This window comes from Ciconia boyciana, chromosome 7 (genome assembly GCF_034638445.1).
Source record: "Ciconia boyciana chromosome 7, ASM3463844v1, whole genome shotgun sequence".
Taxonomy (NCBI): Eukaryota; Metazoa; Chordata; class Aves; order Ciconiiformes; family Ciconiidae; genus Ciconia; species Ciconia boyciana.
In genome coordinates, this window is record NC_132940.1 from 57,532,839 (window position 1) to 57,549,895 (window position 17,057).

Consider the following 17,057-nt stretch of genomic DNA (forward strand, 5'->3'; position numbering starts at 1 on the left):
ACTACCGCACACAAGTGACTTTTTTTAATTGATCAGCCTGTTACTTACTTATTAACTTAGGACTTGCTGCCAAACTGTTTTACAATTAAATCCATACTGAGAAATCCTTATTTAAGATAAAAGTTTTTTAAGAATGCATTTAATAAACTTTTGTCATTCACACTTTATTTAAATCATGTTGCCGGAAGTCTCTGTAGATTTTGAGTATGGTACAGTGACTGTGTTTGGTTTTTAAAGCCATGGGGCATTCAGTCCTCAGCTCTCAAAGAGTAGACCATGCCATTAAATACTTTATGAAATTATAATTTAGCTATCAGAAATAGGCCCTAGCTTTGCAATAATTAGCTGAGTGTTTCACTACCACCATGGAGAAGTATCTGCATGAGTAAACACCAAGAGTTTTTCTCCTGACAGTTTAAACAGACACCCAAGTCTGGACATTTAAACTGGTACAAAAAAAAAATCAACTCCCTGCTTCTGGAAGTTCTTCCGCTAACTGCTCTTCATGTTCTCAATTTAACAAAAGCTGCTGAACTATAATTTGAATGTTTTACATGCAATTGCAACTGTTTCCGTTCTAAACTCAATTCTGTGTCTTCACCGTATAAAATTTCAAGCCCTCGTCCCTTGAGGAGTTCAAAGGACCACTAGCAGGAGTCAGAATGGTAAACCTGTAAATCAAATTAGGAACAGGAAGGGAACAGGAAGCTGCCCAGGAAGCCTGCGAGATGATGGAGTTGTAAACATTGCGTGGGGAAAGGACAAGGCTGGGGCTGGGCAGCGAAGTGAACTCTCGGCTACGTTTGCTGTTGAAGAAACAGGAAGAAAACCCATGCTGGAATTCATCACTAAGCACACCTCAGGGTAGGCTCCATGCTGAGCTGGAGCCACCGGGCAACTGACTGAGCTCAGCTGCTGGAGGGACCCACCCCTCCCTTACACACACGTGTGTTTGTTTGTTCATATAAGTAAGTTGTGTGGGTTTTGTTTTTCCTACTGGTGGACTTCTCTCCAGCCAGAGGAGGCAGCAAGGTGCGGCCATACCTGCTCTCCATGCTCATGGCAGTGCTCTTGGGTGTAGGTGGCCATGCACATATCTATAGAGGTACTGTACGTGTGTGCCCGTGGGGAATGCATCTTCAGCCTTGCTACTGAATGATCCTGGGCACATGGAGCAGCAAGCCTCGCTTTTCTCCGGCCTATTTTCCTCTAACATTTACATAATTAAAACAATGACTCAGCTAGAAGTGAAAGTTTTATTTAATAAATATAATTTTCATAAACCATTTTTTAAACAACTTCTACTGACCAAGCTGTACAATAAGCAAGCACACCAACTCGCTGTCAGAGAACCAAAAATAACATGAGGCAGCCACAGTGTCAGAGGTCCAAAATTCTTTCTTTGTACTAATTATTGCTACAGTTTCCAGTTGTCAATGCCCCTTATTTACCTACAATTAAGGATCAACGTCTTTACTTCCTCCGGACATATCAGTCAAGTTTTTTTCTTCCAAAAAGAAGCAGAACTTGATCACACTTCAGTGAAAAAAACAGGACTCCAGCTGCTGTGTTATTTTTGTATGCATAGGACCTGACATCTCTCATGGGACTGTATAACTGGGAATTGTAAAAATATATTCTTTGCTGCAATAATGGTATCTATCATCTTGTTTATACCTGAAAGTGAGTCTCATTTTTAACCATTGCCCCCTTTCTAAACTATATGCCCCATGGATTATCTTTTATCCCACTGCCAAAATGTAAAGAGGTTGAGAACCTACTGATGTATGAAATAATTTCCTTTAAAACTGCTGAGGAAAAGTTAATATACACCACAGGCCATTTAGGTGCACTTCAGGGTTTCTTTCAGACAAGTCACACTTCGTGTCATAAACAGCAGTATATTTCATTGCTTTCCCCTTCATGTTACATACAGAGGTCTTTAGCCCCTGCTCCTCTTTTATTCACGTCTATGCATTTATACAAACTGGAAACAACACAAAAGTCATATCTACAGTGATGACAATGGTATGTACTTATTGTAATACAACATCAGAGCGTGGGAACAGCTAGAGCAAGGCGAATACTTCAAAGTGATGAGAACATTCCTTTTAACGAAAGCCACAGAAGCTTGGGCAGCACACAAGGTCTCTATTATTTCCGATGCCTCTACAAGCAGTATTTAGCTGAAGGAAAAAAAAAATCTATGGAAAGCTGAAGCCTTGCAAATACCGATGCGAATGCACTTCTAAGACGACTGACGGCAAGAGTTGATATAGCCACGCGGCTCCAATCTTTCCTCCTCCTGTTATAAATTGAGTCATTCCAATAGAGAGCAGAAACCAGACAAATCATGCCACTGGAAGCAAACAACAGAAGCAAAGAACATACAAAACCACCAACGATAACAACATTCACAGAAAAAAAAACCCCAAACAGATCTGCAAAGAAGAAAGTCTAACTGGGAAATAATTTAGGAACAGAAAAAAGGCTAGAATTAGTCCATAATGAACGGTTCGCCCAGCTCTAGGAATAACTAACTCCTTTAAAACAATGATGTCATCTGTGTAACAAGGCAGTGGCAAGTGCAGTGACAATGGGTAAGAGTTACTAGGTATTGCGCACCAAGAAAAAGAGAATCTCAAAGTCAATGGGCCAGAAGCACATTATGATTGAGCACTTTTGAGCACTGAATTTCACCAAAATCCCTAGTATTTAGAAGTACAGAAGTATCACATAAAACTATTAAAAATAATGTCGACTACAGCTTTGAGACATTTCTAACTCTAGAAAATGAGATTTTTTCCAATATAGAAGTTATACTATCATAAAAAACGTGTTTGAGAGTATTACCAAAGGTTTCCAGTAAGAAATTATAGTTGCCTAATATGCGTTCTAAGTTGCATAATCTTTTCTCAAATCATCTTTTGCACTACAAAACAAGAAACAATTCTGAAAACGTAAAGCCAAAGTTTTCAGCATTCCTTCCTTCGCATGTTTTGTTCCCCCTCCCCCTCGTACCCTTAAAAAATAGACAGAATATTTTAAGCAGAATATTTACAGTTTAGTTTGTGAAGCAATTCAGAGCGTCTTCCCACTTCCATCTTTCCCACTGCACCCTTTAAAAAGTGCAAGTTTGGCAACTAAAACTATGTTTTTCTAAGTAACAAAAACAAACCCTATTTTTCACAGAACAAGAACAAAAATCTGCTGAGAACTCAGTCCCGTTCTGAAGGTGGCTATGGAGAAGGTGCTTCTTCAGAGACACTGCATAGTAAAGTGACTATACACCACTCTTGCTTTTAACTAAGCACATCTACTATAGGCTTTTCTGCCATACGTTAACGGATTTCAAGGCTAAGAGGTAATTCTAAAACATTTCCTCTCTATAGCAAGTTCTTCCTCACCCATTCACGCTCTACATCAGAGATGAATGCTAGCGTTACACTGAATGAGCTGTATTTTGTTCAGTCTTCTTCATGAAGAATTCTACACTGTGCCCAACGCACAGTGAATTGTTCCGTACACTTCTGCTGTCAAAGAAATACACAAAACCTTTCTTCCTTGAATAGAAGCCATTTAAAAAGATTCGTGACATCAGTACAAAAACACAGTCACTTCTGCCATCCTAAATATTTGTCAGACCAAAAAATCTGGTCTTATGCAAACCAATTCTACGTTCTTACTAAATGAGAAATTACTGATTTAGATTTACTGCAAATAGAAAAATATACCTTGGCAGACAGATGGATTCTTAAGTTCTTCCTGAATTGTTTACATGCATGTTTCTTCGGTAACCTTACAAACACTGGGAAAAGGGAAAGTAGGGGGAAAGGGAGGAGAGGAGATGGAAGGTTTTAAAGAAACACATAATGAACGTAAATTATTCTTCAAATATAGGACTGTGCTTCTTTTGTGCAAATATAATTAACATATTTGTGTGGTAAGAACCAAAATACATATATGTACAGAGCTGAGCCAATCTAAATGCTTGGAGTGGGGTTGTATATCAAAGCCTCTGCCTTCTACTATACAAAATTAGCCACAGTTTACATTTCAATACATGATACACTAACCACACACAGTAATGAGGTTACACGGTCACACAAACTGACTGGATGATTAGAATGCTACGGTTGACATGGACAACCACGTGCTTCTGAGAAGTGAAACACTGTGATCGAGACATAAAAGATACAGCTAAACAGCAGATATCTGATTAGAGTATTTTAAAAATTTATTTATTTCTTTCCTAGATATCCATGGCAGTATGAAGACTCTTAGAATGAGAAACTACTAAGAAGAAAATCATTATTTTAAGAACAGATTTAATATTATAGCTATGATATATAAAGGAAGGTACAGGAGTGAGTGAAATCCAGGTGTATTTTGCTACTACTGCGTATCTGGGTAAAAGTTTTCTTGGGGACGGGAGAGATGACAATCCGTTTACTGCATCTCCACATAGAAACCAGGTTTCAAACTATATGCAGTCAGATGAGTCCCATGTTAATACCTATGACACAGAGTACGCAAGACTCGATTTTCAGTGATTCTTAATCATCTGGACACTCGATGTGGGGATCTAGCGTACAACTGAAATTTTCAAGCTTAAGCTTCACTGCACTCGAGCATGCGAAGGCATGATACAGATAGGAACTGTGAACACTGAATTAAACACTTATTTAAAAGGAAAATTTGCTGTGTTTTGATTGTGTTTCTTCTGTTTCATAATTCATTTTTAGAGCTTCTTAATCTGTGAACTGGTCTTCATCTATGCTAGCAGGACAAAAACCTCATGTACTGCATGTTCAAGTCACTACGAGTTTCAAAACAAGGTTGCAATGACAATTTCTTTACTATACAAACATTGCCTTGAACAACGAGATCTTGAAAATCCCGCAGTATCTGCAGCCTTCAGTTTAGTGAAACTTCCAGTCATTAATGCAAAAATAAAGTTCCAAACGAGAACTGAAATAATACCGGTTAAACTCATGAACGAGAATAGTTAACAGCAGAGCTGTTTATAGGTAAGGAACAGCCGAAGCATTTGACACAAAGAAAGTCAGACCTCTTGAACACTTCCCCTCCTGCAGCTCATTGAACTCAGGAGAATTTGGGGTGACTGTAACAAGAGGGATACGCTCCTCTGGCAGCAGGCCAGGCCCCAGTGAGATATCATACCAGGAGGGTAAGACGTGTCTGCCTGAATTAGGAAATAAAAAGTATTTGCCATGTAATTTGCTTGGGAGACAGCACTTAAGTCAACAGTGGAAACTTGTGCAGGCAAGGTGAAAGCAGCTAATACTGGCTTTGTCCAAATCCTACGCTTAACCCGCACCGCATCTTTATTAAAGGAGTTCCTGTAGGTATTATTTACAGTCTGTGTTCAATTTAATTTATTCCTCCCCCCCCCCCCCCCCGGAGATAATTTTAATATGCAGCTTTACATCTTCAACTGTCTGACAGGAAGATTCTTCCAATTACCGATGGGACTTCAGTGTCAGAGACTGACTTCCAACCGGATTCCCAAACAAGGGTCCAGAAGCAGCAGCATTTTTATCAGCCTCTAGCCATAAAAATTGCCATACCTAAGGCAATGCTCTACGCATGTCCCTGGTGGCAGCACCTTCATTTTACCTCCCACATCTAAAGACAACCAATAGGTTTAGTCATCCTAGCTGAATCAACAGGCAAACGTGGCTGCCCAGCCCCAAACATGCAGACATGTTTATACTGGCACAATAGATGTACCTGCAAGATGTACCATTCAAAGCTCCATCTGTGCAATTTGTTTTTATTGGCATACTTAGGTATCAAAACATTGCCATCAATGTCTCAGATCCTTCAGATATATGAAGATAATTAAGCATTAATTGTATCCTCAAAGTACAACATGACCGAATATAAATACATGAAAAAGAATAAAGCATGCAAAAATTCCCCAACTGTAAAAGGATTAATAATTCAAAAAATTTATGCTAGCGAGACTTCTGCACAGGCTACCAATTCTTACACATTTTTCCATGTCAAGATCAAGAATTGTTAACAAGACACAGAGGGCATAATAAAAGGTGACTGGCTTCTGAGTTACACTTAAAGAGAACAGTGAACTGTTATATCCCTTACTATTCCAAATTATTGATTTGTAAAAGTTAACAGTGTTTTTCAAAGCAATGACAAACATATTGCCATTCATACACCAGCATAAATATTTGAATTGTATTTAACTCTAAAAAATTACTCAACTGATTGCTTATAGAATATAGTAACCGTCCATGGAAATAACAACATTGATTTGCAAACTGCTAAGACAGCATCTGTAAGAGACAGCTCAAAGTTAATGTGTGTGTTTAAAGTGAAGGGTCATCATGAAAAATGCAACTTTTAAAGGTTTCATTGTGCAAATTCCATTCTATTGGATCGCCCAGATTTGGGAGGAGAAAGATTTTGCCACTGGGCTCTACTGATGTCTCAAGTATCAAATGCAGGATATTCCAATCTGCTAATAGGGTAACAAAAAAGATTAAATGGTCAGAGGTAAAAGCGTTCCTTACAAATAGAAGTTATATAGCAATTTGTGGATATAATTAGAGAAAAATATTGGAAGTGATTACTGCCCAGATGACTTGTGCTAGGCCACAAGACAAGCCGCGGTTTGTGTTTAGAAGTCATGCTAGTCTTTTTTAGGGCAGAGATGTAGCACTGAACTCGCATCAGAACCTACTACAGGTGTGTGAGCACCACATGGCTTCCACAAGGCATTTACAAATGTCCCTGTTAACAAGTGGGTGAATCCATTGTGGAGAGAGTCAAGATGCTTCTGTCGTTGGCATAGAAGGGATCCGATGAACTCCATGATCTAAAGTAACAATAAGAGAAAAGTTTGGCTGACTGGAAACTTATAATCTAGAGGCGAGGAGAAAAGTCTATGAAAGTGAAAGATAAGTGTTATGAGATTAGGCAAGCGTAACTCTTTAAAAGACTAATCTATTAATTTCATGTAAGCGCCTGCAATTCATTCAAACCTTTGAAAATACACTGCAATTAATCATGCCAACTATGTAATCAACAATTCTACGTTTACCTTTCTGGCAAAGTTTACACACAACTACAGATATTTTCATCGCTATGAACTACAATGACCAGAGGTTTACATGCCAGTTTTAGAACTAAAGTTTTAATATTGTGCCTCGAGGAAAATTTGAATGCTGCATACGTAAACTGAGGCACTGTGAATGCTACAATTTGATTTAGCCTAAGGTCATTCTAGTAAAGCCTTGTGGTACGCACAGCCAAACGTGGTAACCCAGTATGCCAGTGTTCTAATGTTAAACATCCATGCTGTCTAAAGTTACGGGCAGGCAAAACTTATCTACAGCCATGAACCTATTTCATCCCTTGCTGTTAAATTTAAGTTAAAATTTAAGGCATCAGGAAAACTACCTAACATGTCACAGCTTTTGATTCAGATGGGATCGCACATTGTCTTTCTCCTAAGGACAGATTGCTACTTAGGAAGAAACGCTGTTCTTGGTTGAACAATATTATAGGACTGTATGTGAAAAAGCTGAAAAATAGAAGGTTGGAAGGCAGGAAATCAAAATATAATGAACTTATCCTCCAAATTTGCCTCTGTCAGAAATCTGCTGTTTCTTTAGAACTTTTACATGCGATGCCTTGACACGAGTACCACTAATGGGAGATTCTAACAATTCAGTAATGAATCCTACTGTACAAGAATGTATGAGATCCAGCATTCTTAATATTTTAGTGACTGACAAGTTGACAGACAATTTAATGGAACAGACAAACAAAAACATGTTTTATGATACCACAACACACATTTTATCTTCTAACTGGTGAATGAAGCTATAGAAAATACTTCTTGAATACATTTTACAAGCAGTAAATTAAGTACAAGAGACTATATGCATGTGGCCCGCTACTCCAAGCATTTATACAACTTTGATTCATCAAAGTTTCTATCAAAATTTGATACCATGTTTGATTTCACATTCAGTTATCCTATTTGACAGAATATCATATTTGACAGAATATCAGGAGCACAAAATACAACACAAGCTGGCTACAGCAACATTATTTAAAATAGTGCTCTTCATTCTACAGCACTCTCACAGACAATGTATTTATAAGCATCACTTCAACAAAAATAATTTGCAGCTACCTCCTGGTTGAATAAGAAGCTGTTTGATAAAGCACAAGTATGCAAAAGACCATCCTGTTGGGGACTGCGCAATCTTCTGAAGATACCAGCTTTAGGTAAAAATCAAAGCAGCTCAAGCTTGTGAACAAAGGCTAAACAATTTTACAAGCATTTTTAAATAATCAAATAGATTTCTTAACTGTACCGTCAGCATTTCACAACTTTTACCTGTCTCATGTGATCTAAGCAATTAGTACATTAAAAATAAGCAAAGACTTTCACATATTACCAGGAAAGTGCAGGGGAAAAAATAGTCTTAGTACCCTGACTTTTAGACTACGTTTTAAGCATCAGTACTGAGTGGAAGGAACTGAAGTCATTGAAGAAAGTAAGTAAGACTTAAATTAAAAAGTAAAAGTCTTTTCTAGTTGTACTGTCCATAAATTTAAGTGAAACTAGAAGATGGTTCAGAGTAATTTCAACCAGAGGCAGAAGCAAAAAATACAGAACTTCAAGCCCTTAGTGTAGCACCAAGATAGTTTTGCATATTCATTAAACATAATACTAACTTCCGTGTTCTAACAGCTCTAGAATTATTCAGCTAGATGGAACTTTGCCTGAAAATTACATGAGGTAAGCAGACAAGAAACCTGAGGAAAAGCATTGTTCAAAAAGTGTTTAATATTCTGTCAAATATGAGTTATCTTCAATAAATATTTGTAAGTTCTTAAAGAAAGAAAAATTGAGTGGAAAAAAAGAGGAAATTGTAAAAATGTAAATGCATTGCAGAAAATAAAACACAGAATACCTACCTTATAAGACTACATGTTACTAAGGCAAATGTTATACAATTAGGGCAGATTTTTAGTTAACAATAAATGAAAAAAAGTAGCATGAGAAGTTCCTCAGTTGGAAAGCACAGTTTTACAGAGAAGTGAAAAAAAAACCAAACCAACCAAAAAACTTAGAGCAACTGCTACCAAAATGTTGATTTTTAGACCAATTAAATGCTCACCTTGTAGATTAAAAATTCTATTAAACTGTTTATTTTATACATCATGCCCGCTTTCTATACAGCAAGAGTTTGAATTAAAAATGTACTTAATCATAACAGTTAATTTTTCATATGGAATGAAACATTTTGCATAATCATACCCTAGATTAGTAGAAACGTTGAATAAATTTCGTAAGCAAGCCAGAAGAGAGAAACTGACTGAAACCACAGACACTGTTTTCAACACAAAGAGTTCAAAACAGAGATGTACTGCATACCAAGTCAATAGCTAAAGGCAGAATCAGAACTGACAAAGCTTGCCAGTGAAAATTACCCACACAAGATTTTATACTGAATGAATGATATCACAACCTTTAACCAAAAGAGACAGAGTTGTTCAAATACAAAATGAGTTTCCTTGAAAATGGGTGAAATGCAACTTTTTCAGGTTTGCCTTTTGACCGATGAAGGACCATGATATCACTCAGGGACTGAGAGATTACGATGTACAAAAGACTATTTTTATTACTACCCCCAAATATTTCCATGTTTGTTAGCTATCCCTCTTTATTTGGAAATGGGGAGACGGCACATAAGCATATTTAGTAAGAGCTTTTCTCACAGCTATGCTGACTGGAAAAGCAGTATTGCTCCTCAGACGTATTTGATTACTCTAACATGCTTTTATCCCATTGAGGTTTGTTTCACGCATGGTTTGTGAAGGAAAAAGATTTATTTAGTACATACTTTGGAATGGCACACGTGATTTTGACAATATACCTTCTAGAACTGAAAAAAATGTTTAAAATTATAAGAACCTGAAGGCTCTGTTCTGTCAATTACTCTGATTTTAGAAATAGATTATAAAAGTTATACTACAAAAATATTTAATCTTCATATCAATCAATGGCTGAAAGATTTAAAGACTCTTCTTCCAACAATGAAGTTATATTTAAGGGGGGAGTGTGAGCCTTTTGTATATCTTCAGGAGTAATGCAAGCTCCAAGGTAAATATTTGGAGGTTGTACATCCAGAACCCAAAGGGAAAAGTCTTCCGACTTTACAAACAACTCCTGATTCATGAAGGCCAAAAAAAAAATCATAAAAAGGAGAACAAAAACAGCAGCAAGGCGTGATTTTCTCAAGAGAAGAATGTACAAATCAAGAGAAATTACGATAGATACAACACAAGAACTTGTAGTAAGCCAAACTAAACGTTTTAATAGAAATCTTTTGAAAACTGTTTTTCCCCCTCCCCATCCCAAAAGAAAGCACTCAAAAAGAAACAAGAAACTGATCTTTTAGGATGAAAAAAGTACAATAGAGTTGCAACTTCTACTTAAATAAGCAAAACCTGCAGCTGGTTTGCTAGACATCTATTGCTGCAGGCTCATCAGGTTCCAGTTTATAGGAGAATCGTCTGCAGCAAAGGCTATTGAGAGAAATGCCACACCTGTTGACCCGGGTTGGACTACATCTTCCCATTAGTCGTTCCAGCATTCTTCTAACAGATGTGCATGCTGTTTCCCCATCTGAGAAGCAGCACATGGAGTCCAAGCAGTTGATACCTGAACCTGTCTCAGTAAGCTGGAAGGAGGAAATAAATAATAAAAACAAAAATACAAAAATCAGTACTTACAGATTCTAGCAATGAAGATGTTATCAGAAAACACTTAGGAAAAGCAGGTGTTCTTAAAGTTAGAGTGTTGAATATTTTTCAATTTTATAGGACAACTAGAATGATGAATAACATTACCATTTCCCTTCCTAAGGTCTATATACACTAAAATTTGATCTTCCCAAGGTTTGAATGCAGCCTTGGTTGAGCGTATGGAAATCGTTTAGCACCATCTCTGCTTAACACTGGAAATAAACTGGGTAGCAATTCTCTGCATTACAGCTCTAATGAATCTCTGGAGCAGAGCGTCATGCAGTTTAAGCTGCAATGCTTGATTAACCTCAGCAGAGGTGCAACAATTTATACAACCTGCAGGTCTGCCCTGTTTTAAGGGAAATCTATCAAGAGAAAGCTTCAGACCAGGGCTGCAGAATACAATGCAGCAACCTGATCATAAGTAATATTTCTTCCTCAAGAAGTGTAGAATGCAACTTCCTATAATAAATTACATTATATCACTACCATAGATACCCTTGGCTCGGTAAGGAACAAAAGCACATTCCTGGTTTTGTGAATATCTTTTATCTAAATGCAAACAAGGCTGATGTTAGAAAGGTTCAGTCACGTTCATGCCAGCATGAACAGTAATTCAGTATTAGCATAATGAACTTTCTGCTGTTCATTCTTTGTAGGGGAGAAAAAGACCCAAACAAATTGAAAGTAGTAATACAGAGATGTATGGGTTTAAGTTAAAGCGCCATCTGTCACCGTGCTCCTCTGTATTATTTTTGCACACTAGTCAACCTCAGCATAACTAAAATCTAACTGAAATCTAGTACTGCTAGAGAGAGAATATCCAAAACTGACTTCAGTACCCTTCCAAAAGGAAATAAAAATGTGGAGTGTGGGGATGCTTTTGAGTTTACTTTGAAACTCTGCGTGAGAGCACCCTGTCAAACAAATGCCAAACACACAGGCTAAATTTAAGCATCCATTATCCTCATCTCACTCTCAGACTCCAGTGAATGAAGAAACCTGGGAGGAGGCATCTTAGTCCATGATAGGACACAGCTCACTTAAGAGCTTCCCCCAACTTTTACCGTGTGACCAAAGGTCACTGACTGTTGTCTAAAGACTTTTGTTTCCAACCCCAATTTCTTTCATGCCACCCACACTTGCCCTACACTGCAAGGAAAGCAAAGAACCTCAGAGTTTCCTAAGGGAATGGTTTACTGTGAGTGGACACATTCCTTCCTAATCCCCCAAAACAGGCAACTGGACGGATTACAGCTTCATAACGGAACAATTCCTATCCTACAAAGAAGAGGCAGCTAACAGAAACAAGAGGCATTTGGAAATCCAAGAGAAAAATCCCAACTGGTAGGACAAGGAGGGAGCACACAGGCAGAACTGGCATTTCCATGCATCTTCTCCTACGCCTGCCCCTTCCTCAGCTCTGTTCCCCATTCCCCATTGTCCCTCCAGACGCTCCCGTCACACTGCTTAACGTGATGCTTACAGGACTGTCAGTTAACAACTGTATGAACTTACAGAAAGCATTACAAACTGAAACCCTTGATTCAGTTACTGCACCTCAGAGGCCATGAATGAATGCGGGCAGAACACACACTTCTAACTCACACTCATTTGGGAGGTCTTCTGGACACAATGAACATTTACTATGACAATCAACTTCTGTAAACACCTGAGAGACAGGAGCAGAAGCATTGGAACTGACAGGTCTAAAAGGGGTTTTGGTTAAAACAAAATCAAAACAAAACACCTCAACAGAGCTTGAGTCCCTGAACGCCCTTATTTGATGACCATCGCATCTGGTCACAGAAGATACCAGAATTAGGAACAGCACAGCTTGCAGCATTGCAGTACATGCAAATATGACCTTCACAGCCACTTCATACTGCGCTCACAGTTTATCAGGCAAGAAATTACACAGAGCAGAAGGAATCCCTATTAGGAGGTCAGAAAGCAGGCTCCCTGCTGCATGTGCAGTGATCTTCACAGTTGCGTTCACAGCAATACAAAACAAACTCTCAATGTTCCTACAGTTACAATTTCAAAAAGAGTATTTAGTCCATCCATTATCTTGAAGCAGACCAAGTAATCCCTTTAAAAGTTACTGTAAAAGGTCATATTACAGTGGTTGTATGTAGGATCAGATGGACCAGACTTTTTTTCCCCTAGAATCTGCTGACCTGAGAGCTAGCGGTCCTACATATTATTCAAAGACTGGCAGAAAGAAGAACCAAGAGTAACTTAAACTAGTTTCCAAGGAGTGAACCCTCAGCTCTGGGTTTTGGAGGGCTGGTGTCTCTTCCTCACTAGAATCTCCTTTGTTCTTCTCAAGTTAGATACTCACAAAAAGCTAGGATCATGCTTGAACCACAATTTATGGAAAAGTTAATATTACGCATTTTTAAAAAACAGCACATGTGACCTTACATAAGCCTGGAAACAACATTTATGTTTTGTCACACTCACAGTTAAGTGTAAAGTAATACTGGGAGAGCATTAAGGACAACATAAAAATAAATTCAATTTTATGTGTAGATATAGTGTGTATCATTGCCTAGTGAACACGGATTTTTATATTTCTATCCACTACCTGGAAGGAAGATACTTATATTATGCTAAAGAGTCCCTTTTCTCAAGGCAGACAATTATGATCATAGTTTTATGATCAAAGTAAAACCTGGCATGGTAAGGCAGTAGAGCATAATGGTCTCTGAAGAGCTGAAACAAACCCTCAGGAAACAAAAGGAGGAGAGACAATGCTTTAAAAAAATTAATTTGGTATAGAGAAGTATCTGATATTATTCATATTTGGGCTGCAAATAAAGTAAAGTATTTTCATAAGGTAAGATCCATGATCACAATAAACAGAATACTTTATATGATAATGGCCCATTTCATGTAATAAATCAAAAAGCAACTGAAGTGCAGAATTAAAGAATGATTCAGCTTGATAAGGAAAAATCAAACCCACATACTATGATGCAAATTTTCTTGTAGATACCAAAAATATGGATATTTTGGAGATGGCTCCATGACTGTCTATATATGATATATAAAAATATATATACACACAGATTAGGGTAGAGTGGGAGTACTACCTAGTGAACGTAAGAACTGTCGGGTAGGCTAGATGGATCTAGCAGTTGCCTATTGTCCTCCCCTCTGTGCCTGCTTTCAGCAAAGTCACATGCTGAGCTGACTGAACCCTTATCTTCTTCCATCTAGAAGGACAGAAAAGCAACAAATCTTATAAAGCACCATGCTTGCATTGCTTTAAAACAGTTACCATTTTTATATGAACTTTCATTTTACACATCTGTTCTTGAGAGAACAAGGCATATTTACAAGGTGAAGAGGCAATTTTTTCAAGTTAATTGGTGGATCAAACACGGTTTATCAGTGCACAAGTATTATAAGTGTTCGCTCTTTTTGCGCACCATAGACTACAAAAGGGGAAAGCCCAACAAATTTGAAATCTACTTCAAATTTTCAGATTTTGGTTTCAGATGTTGGAGTTTTATTTGTTTCCCCCATCTAAGACACAGCGGACCATTTCAGTTTGTTTGTCTTATTACAGAGTATCCTATATGCCACAAGACAGACATTTCAACTAAACATTTATTCACACTGAAATATACAGTTGGGACTTTGTTGGACAGGAAATGTATTTAATCCTGTACGTCAAGTTAAGAGCACTGCAGCATACTGTTCTGAGCCCAGGTCCTAGCTGCCAACATGTGTAATGCCACACGGACATTTCAGAAAATATATATAAGATGGTTATTACTATTCCACAATTAAGTTAAAACTTGCTCCCTACTGTAAAGCTCACTTTCTTCAACCTTTAATATACAGTATACCAAAATCCCAAACAATTAGATTTAAAACTTTAGTAGAAAATATAAGAATGTTGACATCTAACAACTTCACTGGCACTTATGTTTTCAATATTTTTCTAGTTTTTCTACTCCTCATCTCTTTGAATCAGATAAACCTACAAATGCCAAATTATTTTGTTATTTCAAAGTCATTAGACAAAAGTATCTTCAGGTAAGTAAATACATGCACTTTTCTGACCGAAGATAAATACGAAATAGTCTATTCTTCTCTCATTTATTCCCTCTTCCTGCAATAGATTCTATGGATTAGCTAACAGATCAGCACCACACTATGCTAACACAATATACAAACCTGTAAAGCAAGAGATTACCCTTGTTCAAAGTTTAGCATATTAAGATGTTCTGGTATACTTCACTAGTGCGAATGCATGTTTGCACTTGAATAGTCTTCGTGGAAATTATACGTTCCTTACAGAAAACATGTGCTGTAAAAGGAACAGAAACCTGTCTGTTCTTGACTTCTACGCAGCTGGACTGGATCAGATACGAAAGCTATTAGGAGGGGAATCCTATGAAACAGTAACTAGAGGAAAAAATACAGACAAGTAATGAAGGCCGTAAAGCCAGGGCCAGGAGTCTGGAGTTCTGGAGACAGCTAAAGAAAGCAGATCTGAACAGAGATGAAGGGAAGACAAGGCAACAATAGGCTCCTGGGCCTGCAGATGGGGAAAGAACAGGGTCTTGGCTGTGCTAAGGCAAATGCTAGAGTTTGAGAGTCCCAGATATAACGTTATGCACTGACAGCCTTCCCTGTAAATAAAAATCTTTGTGTTTTACATTTCCCTAGTATTGTGTACAGTCATAATACACTGACCAAAGGTAAAAACTCTATAAACATAGTTAATGCCATCAGATAGTAGAATTAAAACATCTGTCCAAGCAACACTTCTCACATGTGGCTTAAGATTTCTGATGTTCTTGTCAAGTGCAGAGACATGTATACATACACACACACACACCTTTGTAAACAATGAAAAAAACTGAAGTGAGATACAATGGGGTCCAGTTAGTACCCTAAGATACATATTTCACATGTTCCAAGAACAGGAGAGACAGCTACAGAGGAAAGAAGTAGTACTCAGTCAGTCTCCAGTTAAGCATAAAGCCTGCACCTGACCTGTGCTGCCTGATTTCTCCTTCATCCCAAGTTACAAAAGTGACAGTAAAGTTCAGAAGCAAGAGCTTCTTGAAGGCACACACAAGATTGCATTTCTGACTTACACGAATCACATGGACACTTGAGACACACCCCTCAAAGCTCTTAACTGTACGTCACAAATGTACTTAATATAAACGTGAACATTTTTTGCACAGTGAAGCCTACAGACATAAAAATTGATTATAACATCATACTTGTCTTTTAATTTGCATTCATAAAGATGTTCTCCTTTTGTATATCAACAGAACAGTAAGCACATTTGCAGAACAAGGCATAAAACTCAGTTTAACCTGGTGCTATACTCCTTTTGAGGTTTTTAATACATATTTAACAAACAACAAAAAACTGCCAAAGTCTGTTCATCAATCTACGTGCATTCTGCAGTCTCAAAGGACGCAATTACTGGGTGGGCATGTACAAATGAGGTGTGGCAGAATTAGCTGCTTACAGCTACATTCACCAAGCAGCTGTTTTATTTCATGTTCCTACGGTTTTCCTTGCTTTCTCTGCTCTACTGCTTTTGGAAAACAGCTGCCCTGGACACCACAGAAACTAATCCACGGTCTTCACTCCAAATTAGTTTTTATTTAGTATAGCGAAGTGAGTAGTTTCCATCTATTAACTGATTTTCCTTTTTACTGTTTTAGGTAAGGATCCACAGGATAGCTTCTGAACTTCGCCCGAAGACTACAAATAAAGAAGTAGAGAAACCCAAATCCTTGTTCTTTCTTGTTGCATTTTACAACTTCAACTATACAGTATAAGGCACTCCGTGCTTGTATTTCAGGTACCTTACTATTAGATGCTCAAGTGTAAAAATTCTGACATACAAGAGAATTGGATTTGCATAATAATTTGTTACTCATGGACAAAACAAATTTCCCATTTTTTTCAACCCCACCCCTAAGCATAATATGAAGAAAGTCCCCTCAAGTTAGCAAGCATTCTCCTGTTTTTAGTACTTCAATAACTACAGTGCTGCATTCCTAGACAGCTTTATTTTTCTTTCACCATCCAGTTGCATAACCCTTAAAACGCGTTTAGTTTTGGAAAGTTTAACAATCTTTTTCTATAAAACCTTTGGTGTAGATATGATGCGCCACATAATTCACTTTAATAATTCAGTGAGAAAACAGAGGTTTACTGGAAATATATTTATCCAAAGTTTTAAAAAGGTAGCTTATCTA

At 37.7% G+C, this 17,057-nt stretch overlaps 1 protein-coding gene across 7 annotated transcripts in view; it reads right to left on the reverse strand.

Annotated features, from left to right (window-relative positions):
- Window positions 1-1,315: 1,315 nt before the first annotated feature.
- ATP11B (ATPase phospholipid transporting 11B (putative)) overlaps window positions 1,316-17,057 on the reverse strand; it is a 71,691-nt gene continuing 55,949 nt past the window's right edge. For 2 of the 7 annotated variants that reach the window (XM_072866505.1, XM_072866506.1), the window contains 2 exons: window positions 10,615-10,748; window positions 5,782-6,862 (listed from right to left, as the gene is read on the reverse strand). In XM_072866505.1, coding sequence (XP_072722606.1) covers window positions 6,781-6,862; window positions 10,615-10,748 — 216 coding nt within the window. In that variant the 3' untranslated portion in view covers window positions 5,782-6,780. Of the gene's footprint in view, window positions 2,360-3,734; window positions 3,809-5,781; window positions 6,863-7,743; window positions 10,749-13,910; window positions 14,034-17,057 lie in introns of those variants that run through there. The other 5 variants (XM_072866509.1, XM_072866508.1, XM_072866507.1 and 2 more) reach the window with 5 other exon arrangements.